Source organism: Diceros bicornis, chromosome 7 (genome assembly GCF_020826845.1).
Source record: "Diceros bicornis minor isolate mBicDic1 chromosome 7, mDicBic1.mat.cur, whole genome shotgun sequence".
Taxonomy (NCBI): Eukaryota; Metazoa; Chordata; class Mammalia; order Perissodactyla; family Rhinocerotidae; genus Diceros; species Diceros bicornis.
Genome location: NC_080746.1, coordinates 61005815 through 61017087, shown reverse-complemented (window position 1 = coordinate 61017087; position 11273 = coordinate 61005815). Strand labels below are relative to the sequence as shown.

General features: G+C 36.1%; 1 protein-coding gene across 1 annotated transcript; it reads right to left on the bottom strand.

Annotated features, from left to right (window-relative positions):
* Positions 1-644: 644 nt before the first annotated feature.
* On the bottom strand, positions 645-1589 carry LOC131408011 (olfactory receptor 51V1-like). Its single transcript, XM_058544583.1, has one exon. The coding sequence runs from the start codon at positions 1587-1589 to the stop codon at positions 645-647; it is 945 nt and encodes a 314-aa protein (XP_058400566.1).
* Positions 1590-11273: the final 9684 nt, after the last annotated feature.

The window sequence follows — 11273 nt, the reverse complement described above, 5'->3', positions numbered from 1 at the left end:
TAAGTGGAGCATTTATTCTGAACAGTAAAGGACATCAGTTTCTGTAAGTCTGGAATTAAAATCGTAAGGTTGGTAGTAATTTATAGATATGTAAGAGATAGTGATAGAAGTTCTTCTGAGAAGCAAGAAACAGAGTTGTCATTTGATAGATTAGTGAAAAGAGAAGGGTGATGATACTTCGGAATGGCTCAACATCAAACTACTAACCAGTCTGAAAACATCATTTAAGGTTAGAGACCAATTGTAACTTCTATGTTGATCAAGTTAACCATACCAAGTCGTGATAAAACTCACTCCATTGATTGATATAAACTGTGCATTTGGATGACTCTTCTGTAGATATTTCTTGCAAGTTAAATTTTCCTGGACAATTGTGCATATTATCTTTTCCTAGACAGAAATGATAAGGACATGTGCTGAATGATTCTATTATCATTAACTTCCAACATTATACTTGAATTGAAAAACACGGATTTTATGACCATTCTTGATACTTATAAGTCTGTTAACTAATGGCAGATCATAAAAAGTCTTAATGTTCAATTGCCTTATTTTTAACTTCCTTAGATAAATGTATTCCTTCTCTCTCCTTGCCTAAAGTTTTCTGCATCTAAACCATTTATGCCTATCTAATCTAAAGAGTTTCACTCCCTCTTCATGGAGAACCACTCCTGAATCCTGCCGCGGATCTGCTGAGTCTTCACACTGTAGATGATGGGGTTCATCAGGGGTGGGAAGATGATGTAGATGCTGCCCATGAGGACGTGAACCACAGGAGAGAGGTGCTTCCCAAAGCGGTGTACCATAGTCAGGCCGATTATTGGGATATAGAAAACCAGGACAGCACAGATATGGGAAACACAGGTCTGCAAGGACTTGAGTCTCCCCTCCCAGGATGCAATAGCCAAGACAGAATGCAGGATCAGAGCGTAGGATACAAGAATTAACATGGAATCAAACAAAAGGGTACAAATCACCAGAGCCAAGGCATAGAAACTGTTGAAACGGATGTCAGAACATGCTAGTCTCAGCAGGTCCTGGTGAAGGCAGAAAGAGTGGGAGAGGACATGGGAATGGCAGTAGTGGAAAAACTTGAGGCGGATTATGGGAGCAATGATGAACATAAAACTCCTGACTAAAATCCCCAGCCCAATTTTGATGATTCTGACATTGGTTAGTATGGATATATATCTCAGAGGATTACAGATTGCTGTAAAACGATCGAAAGCCATGGCAAGAAGGACACCAGACTCTGTGAGGGACAGACCGTGGATAAAGTAAGTTTGAGCAATGCAGGCATCCAGGCTGACCTCCTGGCTGAGTCCCCACAGGATCCCCAGCACCGTGTGTACTGTGGACAGCCCCGTGCACAGGTCAGTGAGGGCCAGCATGGCCAGGAAGTAGAACATGGGCTCATGCAGGCTTGGCTCAGTACGGATCACGTGGAGCACCAGGCAGTTCCCTGAGAGGACCATAGTGTAGATACAAGAGAAGGGGATGGAGAGCCAGGGGTATTCCCGTTCCAGGCCAGGGAAGGCTGTTAGGAGAAAAGTTGAGGAATTGATGTCATAAGCAGGAAAAGCAGGCATGGATAATTTGAGGTGCTCTCTCTATGAGTCAGAAATTATGTCCATTTCGTAGATAACTTTCACACAACTTGTTTTCTCATACGGGACCACTTTTGTGGCATATCACGTAACACAGAATCCTTTAGATTAGATCAAAATCAATATTTACTGTTGTTCACATTCCTTATCCAAGTACATTTCCACACTTAAAATCTTGTTCTATTTCTACCTTGTGAACATTGAAAGTAGAGAAAGGTAAAAGTGATCTAAATAGATTTAGTTTTTTCTCAAGCTATTAGAGACCATGATAGGATTTGATTCCCAAAATGTATATTAATCTTTCAACGTCAATATGAAAAGTAGTTACCCTTCACCTTCAGAGAACCTTTTCATACATCCTGTGATTCAGTCTGTCTCTTCAATCCAGCCATCCCTGCTCAAGTCTCAATTCAATTGTGAAAACTCAGATATATTCGTTTCTCTGCTCCCAAGAAAGTAAATTGTATCTTTTTAAGTTCTTGCCTTAAGAGGGAGCTAGAGGGCTGTCATTTATAATACCAGGAAGCAGGTTCAAGGGTATAAATTGACCTCATGTCACTAGGGATATTCTGTTCATATTTTTAAAAGAATGATGAAACAACTATTATCTGGCTGCAATCTGGGATTATCCGTGGGCAGTGCAATTGTTTTGTTTTGCAAACACATAGTCCGTTTGATGTTTTGGACTGCTCAATCACTGTTCTAGGCATTTAAAAAATATTAGGTAACTTAAGCCTTACACCAACTCCAAGCAATAGGTGCTATTATGAGCCCTGCTTTTCAGAGGAGTGAATTGAGTTCAAGAGAGGTTAAGTAACTTGCTAACATCATAAAGCCAGTAAATGGTGAAGATCTGAACCCACGCAGCCGGACTCCAGTGCTCATTCTCTTACCTACTCAGCTCTGTCTTCAGATTCATCTTCACTGGGACTCCCTCAGCACACATTTAATCCTCACATATGAACTGAAGTAAACTGTCCCTTGATTTTTCCAATATTAATTTGGAAGTGATGTTTTCCTTTCCTGCACATCAAACACATTCTATCACTTGGATGATAGACATGACAGTTGTGGATATCGGAATGTTGTTCAAGAACCACTAAAGAATGCCGTAAACAGGTTAACTATACACTTTCTACAGAGAATTTTTGCTGGATTTGTATGTCTTATTCTACCTACCAGAATTGATATTTTTCCAACCATGAAAAAGGTTAGAATAATCGTTTTTCTTGAAATCTAGAAAAATCTTGATTTTTATCTAGACTTATATCACCCTCAAAATCTATCCACACCATCAAAGGCAATAAATATAATCTTATTCAGAGAAAAATTACTACCCTTGCACATTCATAGCTCAAATCTAATTATAATCTCCCAGTTCCCTTATTATATGCTCATTAAAACACTAAATTAAACTTAACAAGTATCATTCTATAATGTTATCACTTTTATTATCATTAAAGGGTAATAAAATTTATACCAAATATCAGAGTCCGAATTCTGCTGTCAACAAGGTTTAGAACTTTTGCTAGACAATGCTCTTTTCAGAATATAAGGATGATAATAGTAAAAATCACAAGAAAATAGCATTTATACTTTATTAAATTATAAATTCCACTGTCTACTAAGTTTGAGTTATATAACATTTTATATTTAATAAAAGATTATCCCAATGTTTCATGACCAATACAGATTAGTAAATACCATAATCAATCCTATTATAAACTTATTTTAGTTATAAATGAGTAAAAAAGACAGCAATAGATTTTTAAAATTAGTAGTGTTTCTAATAACAAAAATAAGCATTATTGATTTTTTTTTATTTACTAGGAAAAATTCCAAGCACTTAAATACATAAACTAATTTTATTATAAAAATTGTGAAGGATCATTTTTATCCCAACATTCAGATGAGAAATCTGAAGCACAGAAAAGTAAAGTAACTTGTTCAGGTCAAACACAGGAAACAGATGACCTGGGTTAGAGGAAACTTTGGGAAGGCTTTGAACATTCCCTTTAAATGGCCTCCCTATCTCCTTTCCTAACTATTCCCAGCTTTATCTCCATTTCAACTCCTTTCACATTTTTAACACAAGTATACTAAACATCAAATAATCTGAGATCTCATATTATTTGACACTAAAGGATAATGGTATACAAATGATGCATTTTGTTTATGCACATGTGAGTTTATGTATAAGTAAATGCAATTTTTATTACATTTTAGGATTTAATATTTAAAATTATTCACTATTACCATATCAGCCACTATCCCTATGTTTTTAATTTAATTTCTTTCTATATCTTCTTTCTATATCAGAATGAGGAAATAATATTTTGTACCCTTAATGACAACAAAAGAGATGACACTGTGTAGTTATAATAGCTAATATTATTTGAGATTTTCAAATGAGTGGGATAAGAGAAAATGAAGATTATAATTATATTTGAGATTTAAATGTATGCTAGGGCCATTTCTGCTAAACTAAATATATTGAACTACGGAATTGAATAATAGAATATTAATAATTTAATAATTTATAAATATTAATAAATTCTAATATTTCAGAGGAACTTTACGAGGCAGGCAGTTCATATGTGTGTGATCGGAGATTCACAATTACATGTAAGTTAATTATTATCAGCCTTGTTTTATAGAAGAGACCTATACTCTGAAAATATAATTGAGGTTAAAATCATATAATTTTATAGAACAGGTCTCTAATTCATACTCAGTTTTATCTGAAGCAAGGTATATGTGCTTTCCCTTTTGCTACCCTGTAAGTTTTCTTTAAATTAATTTTTCCCCGATTAATTCATTCTCAATGGGAAAAAAATGTTCACAGTAACAAAATCAGAAAATAATCTCAACTATTCACCTTCATATTTATCTAGTCCATTTTATTTTATTTTATGTTTTTAGTTAGGAATATCCTTTACAAATCAATGTCTTATAAAAAACAAACTAACAAGCAAAGATCTAGAAATTCACTTAATGAATGATAGATATCTACACTGAAAACTGCACAATATTATTAAGAGAAATTAAAGAAGACTTAAGTAAATGGGTAGAATATATCAACTCATGTTGGCCAGGGCCAAAGAAGGGGTCATCCCTGAAACAAATATGGTTCTCCAAAGAGCTAATCTCACATTGTGACAGTGAACTAGAAAAGAACCTGCTCCTCTCCCTCCTACAGCGGACTACAACTAAAATTCCTTTTCTTCTGCCATAGTACTGGGTGAAGAGAAAACAGTACAAATATTACTACTGAAAATTTACAAACACATATTTGTAGTGTGTTACTGTCTGAAAAAAAAAGGTAAAGTAATTACAAACTGATCAAGTCCCTGAGCACTTAGCTCTTCTCTTGAGAAACTCCCTTTAATTTCAGAGCTTAAAAATTTCCATAAAATAAGAAATTTAAGAAGTCCAAAGTTAAAATTTGCAAAAAAATATACAAAGAGGTAGTAGGTGTGACAATCAGGAAAACCTACATCCAGCAGAAATGCACTTGTGATACATTTGAATTATCAGATGCAGAGCAATGTAGATACATATGTATGTGTGTGTGTATAAATACACACATATATATAAATATAAACAATGTTTATATGTAAAAAATGAAAGAACCGTTTAAAAGTATATTAGATGATACTAAATAGTACAGAATATTGGGGCCGGCCCAGTGGCGCAAGCAGTTAAGTGCACGCGCTCTGCTGCGGTGGCCCGGGGTTGACCGGTTCGGATCCCGGGCGCACACTGACGCACCGCTTGTTGGGCAATGCTGTGGCAGCAACCCATATAAAATGGAGGAAGATGGGTATGGATGTTAGCCCAGGGCCAGTCTTCCTCAGCAAAAAGAGGAGGCTTGGCAGGTGGTAGCTCAGGGCCAATCTTCTTCACAAAAAAAAAAAAGAAAGAAAGAAAGAAAAGAATAGTACAGGATATGCATTAGGCACATTTCTACATATGTTCATTTATTTCTTTCTCTAACCCTATCAGATGTGTACTGTTATCTCATTTTATGCATAGGGAAAATATGACACCTGAAGACTATTTTGCCAAATACCAGTCATACAGTAAATAGAAGAGCTGGTATTTGAACTTTAACAATCTGGCTTACAGCCATAGGTATTAACAGTGATAAATATTAACAAAGAAAGAGAAAAGAAATAATAAACACAGATTTTTTTAACATCCATATAGAACTCCAATGAATAAAAATGTACATTTTGAAAATAAAGACAAAAAGAATAAGTTAAAAAATTAGATATGACTGAAGAAAAAATTAGGAAAGAGAATTTAGAGATGAAGAAATCTAGGAGTTAATACGGAAAAACCAATTGGAAAAAATTTGAAGAATTTTGGATACATTGAGATAACAATGAAAAGTTCTAACAATTAAAGCTCCATAAGGACAGTCATATTTGGTTTTCAACAATGTTATTGTGACGAACCAAAGTCTGTTTTGCTTTGTGTTTATCCCTTTTGGGATTTGCAGTTTCCTGAATTTGTGGTTGAGGTTTGTCTTCAATTTCAGAAAACAATTAAAATGACTGGATTTTTTTTCAAATAGAGCTGCTGTTCACTCTTCTTCTTTCTTTGGGAAATTCAATTACATGCATTTTAACGTTCTTTATGTTGTTCTACATGTCTTCTATGTTCCTGTGTGGATTTTTCATTCCTTTTTATCTTGCTTCAGTTTGGATATTTTCTATCATCTCTTTCCCAGTTCTTTGTCCAATCTTTTGTTGTGTTTACTTTGCTGGTAAACATTGATAGCTACTTTGTGTTCTTTATTTTAGATATCGTATATTTCATTTCTCAATTTTTAATTTTAATAGTTTCATATATAAAAATTTGTTTTTTGTGTGTGTGTGAGGAAGATCAGCCCTGAGCTGACATCCATGCCAATCCTCCTCTTTTTGCTGAGGAAGACTGGCCCTGAGCTAACATCTGTGCTGATCTTCCTCCACTTTATGTGGGACGCCTCCACAGCATGGTCTGACAAGTGGTGCATCAATGTGCACCTGGGATCTGAACCCAGGCCACCAGCAGTGGAGTGCATGCACTTAACCACTAGGCCACGGGGCCAGCTCCTAAAATTAGTTTTAATGTATATATAAAGATAGTTTTCATATTATTAAAGTTTTATGGCAAATTTCTCTATCTTTTCAGCTATTTTTTTATTCTGGGATCATTTAGAAAAACAGAAGCACTAAAAGTGTTACATAAAAAGAGATTTAATGACGAAATTGCAGTTTAGATGAATGTGTGAATAAGCTACAATTTAGAGAGAATTCTGAGAGCTAATGTTTCTGGCCACTATGAATACAAAATGAGAAGTTACAGAAAACTCAGAAAAAATATCATATCTAGCCTCATTACTGCAAATTTTAAGTTCATGGAGAGAACTGAGAAGATAGCAATCACAAAGAAATCTGTGAATTCACCACATCTGGCCTCTGTGACCTCTTGTCCAAATCTCCTACAAATTCTTCTCATGGGAAGACTTTAACTGGGAACTAAACAGGTGAGGGGAATCTGAGAAATGTTCTTTCTGAGTTTTGTTTTTGTTTTTTCCTCTGCAATGCTGAGGAGTAGTTAGAATCAGACAGTAAAGCAGAGTGAAAAATTAATAATTCAAAACTGTAGAAATGGAAAATAAGACTTTATAGCAGTGAAACCTGAAAAACATCACCTTACAAAGTGATTAATGTTAACATTACCCTAATTTAGTCATGTTGATATCATGTACCCTGTGATTTGATGTTATAAGAAGGGCATGTTTCCTCTTTGGCATTTTTTACCCCAAATAGATAACCTCAGTGTAATCATGAATCTAATCATGAAAACAGAAATTCTGATCATGAAAAAACATTAGACAAACAAAAGACAGACGGACAGACTGCAGAGAGACAGTCTACAAGATAGCTTACCAGTAGAGTTCAAAAATGTAAAGGCAAAGAAAGACGAGGAAAAAGAAAGGATTATGTCACAGATTAGAGGAGATGAAGGAGATATGATCACCAAATGAAATGCGGTATTCTGGATTGACTCTTGAATCAGAAAACGGATGCTAGTGGAAAAACTAGGGAACTCGAAATAGAGTCTGTAGTTCTGTCACTAATACTGTACCAATGTTAATTTTGATAAATGTAAAGTGGTTATGTAACATTTTACATCAGAGAAAGCTGGGTGAAATGTATTAGAGAACACTACTATTTTTGCAATTTTTCTTGTAAATTTAAAATTATTTTAAAATTAACTGTTTAAAAATGTCTAAATTGTAAGAAAAAATAACAATTTAGCTCAGTCCACCCACACATTTTAGCTCTAATTTATGAATGAAATTACCACCTACATTATGCTTATTTTATGGAAATATCCACTGTACTGCATGATTTGAACTGAAAAATGCTCATTCTTTCAATAAAAGGGAAACACAAAGACTTTTTATTTTTATTCATTTCTCTTTCAGCTTATTACACTTTGTCGGGGGAAGAGGGAGAATCTCCCTCTGCCCTTTTCCTTAAGGTTCTTATGGCTGGCCAAATAATCAACGAGACAGGTTAGCAGGAGAAAACAATACCAAGTTTAATAACATGTATACATGGGAGAAACTCAGAAATGAGCAACTCGTCCCTCTGTCTAAGCTGCTTGCTTAAGTACTGCAGCTAAAGGCGAGGAGCGTGTTGGGGGTGGGTAGTGGCCTGGGACTTCAAAGGGCAGGAGGACAATTCTTTTCGGGGTCATCTATAGATAATGTGGTCAGGGAGAGACAGAGTTTTTTGATAAAAGAGGCTTGGTGCCTTTGCTATTGTAACCTCTATCCTACATTATGTTTATAGCCATCATGATAGAAGATCTGTTCCAGGAAGGAGCCACCATGTCAAATTCTTTAGGCGGTTAGTGGGGGAGGTCAAATGTCCTTCAGAGAAAACAATCAAGGTAAAGAGATAGATTTCAGGGTGGCCAAATCTTGATCTCCCACAACTTCTTCTTTGATGTTCAATAACTTAAATACTGTGATATTAGGTTAACTACTATTATCATAACTTGCCTCTTAGAACAGTAGATGGAAGATGAGAGAAGAAAAATAGTTGGTTTGTATATACAAATACTGTGTATCAACAACTACTTCAAGTTCCAGTTTCATCTCCATTATACAAACACATGAAAGTCACTCACTCCTGTTCTTACAAGAAACGGTTGGACAAACCGAAAATCAACAACTTTACTTAGGCCTCTCAGAGAACTGAGGTCACAAGGAAAACTACAGTCTAAAAATCTTTGGAGACAGGCACATTGAAAGAGACATAGCTGTTATCTGCTTGTCTGGAGCAAGAGATTCTGGAACCATAAACAAGAAGAAACAATTAAATGGTAAGTTTGAAGAATTGTTGGTAGCTAAGGGAGACTCCTGGGGGCCACATCTTGGGGTGGGGGACACATTTTCTGTGTGATATATTTCCAGGAAACCTATTGGGTTCTCTTAGGGAAGATCTGAGAAAGGTCTTACTGTTGGCTCTACAAGGAGGAGGGGAAGAATAATCAGTGTTCAGAGTCTTTTCCATAACAAAGGCCTATTCTTCCTATAAAAGATTATGTCAGAGCCTCATCCCAAATGGGAGAAGGGAATCCTTCCAACTCTAGCCATCTTCAGCCTTTCTATGTCACCTAATAGGGGAAAAAAACCCTAGTCAATAGGTGTCAGGGCTCCAGGAAAAGAGACTGGGAACACTGAGCTCAGGGAAAACCTATACAACTGGAGAAACACTTGTGAAAGTCAAGCCCTGAACCAAAGAGCCACGAAAAGATTGAGATTTAATTGGAGGATTTTAGAGTGCTTTCCTTCCCCACACCCTACCATCACCCAAACAGAGTTCCAGTATAATAGTGGATTACAGCTGAAAAAGGTGAAATACAAATATTCTTTTTAGGAAGAGTATTTACGAAAGCCCAACAGAAAGAGTAAACTTTAATGTATGCAAAATTTAACAATTATTTAAAAAGTTGAAGGACCTCAGGAAGGAACGCAGACTATGACAAAAAATCTAACTGTAATACAAATATATGAAACCACCTCACTGAAGTGGGTGAGGGAAAACGTGCTGACTGAAGTAACTTTGGAAATGAGGGAAGTCCAAGACTAAAGGCAAAAGACCTACAGAAAAGCACTGTATACCTGTTTCCAATGAGAGTAAGCGTTAACAATTTCAAAACCTTATACATTGATGCTGGAATTGAACAATTAAGTAAATGGTTCATGTAGAGTGGGAACCAGATTTCTCACTGTTGTAGTCCAAGGTTATAGACAAGCAAAGTTGAAGACTGAATGATCCATGTGGTAATGGATTAGTTTCATAGACTTTAAGTATGAACTCATGTGTAGCTTAATATAAGGAAGATAGATATATATAGCAATATTTATGGATATTTCTATGTACACTGTTTAGGACATATACATATATTTTCTTGCTCTGTCATCCGAGAGGGCCTAGAAGCAAAAATACCTCAGTAACAAGAAGCCTACCTAGCCCCCTGACCTTGGTTTCTAATAACATACTCCAATAAGATGAACAGGGGCTTTTTGGAGAAATGTTTAGTTTTAGGACTTGGATTCTAGGACAAGAAATAATCAAGATGAACTTAGAGCATTTTTACTGCTGGAAAGTAACAAGTGCTAAAACAAACAAACAAACAAACAAACACACAATGATGGAAGTATAACAAAGGGACATGGAAGCCAGCTAAAAGAGATGTCAATGGCCATACGTAACAACACAAACAATAAAATAAAGTAGTACAGATACTGGCTCAACACAAGGTTGACATAAGGGAAGCCACATTGCAGAAAAGAAACCCTATTATAACTTTGAATGACCTCTGATTAACTAACCCAGACATGCTCTGCGGATTTTATGGCCCCTCCCAGTTGGTATAAGTTGATAACTTTGTCCTTTTGAGTTCCTTAGGAATGTGATGACCCCCAGGCAGATAGTCTATACAGATAGCCATCATCAATAACGATGGAAAGATCAGGGCATAGGGCCTTGCTCTGGTTTCTGATGCATATGCAGTAAAACAAAAGACTATCATGAACTGAGACCAGATGAGTGCCCCCACCCAGAGATCAGATGGATGCCCCCACCTGGAGATCAGATGGATGCCCCCACCCAGAGACCAGCTGCCTCCTCCACTCAGAGAACAGCCCCCTATATAACTGGCCTGTAGTCTTTATTCTGTAAGATGGTTCTTTTGGACATTAGTGGGCCATCTTCCCCTTTGCTAGCAAGCTTTGGTAAAAAGTCCTTTCTCTCCTACCTCCTCGCCTCTTGACTATTGCCATGTCTTGTGGTGTACAGACAACCTCCCTACCCTTGGGTGGTAACAGTATTATGTTATAACTAAAAATACAAGTAAATATACGTGGGTCCACAATAATATAAAAATGATTGAATCAGTGATTTTCTTTCAGAGACTACAGTATGGAAAGGAGGATTATAAAAATAATAATTTTATAATACAGAAATCTAAAAAACAATACATTTGCCAGTCAATCAAGATTAACATGAACAGTATTAAGTCACGCTGATGGTATGTAGCATTGATATGATATGATTAGAATGGCAATGCACATCTGGGTCGTCCTTGCAGAAA

Coding starts and splice junctions, on each gene's coding strand:
- LOC131408011 (XM_058544583.1), bottom strand. CDS start 1,589: ATGCCTGCTTTTCCTGCTTATGACATCAATTCCTCAACTTTTCTCCTA.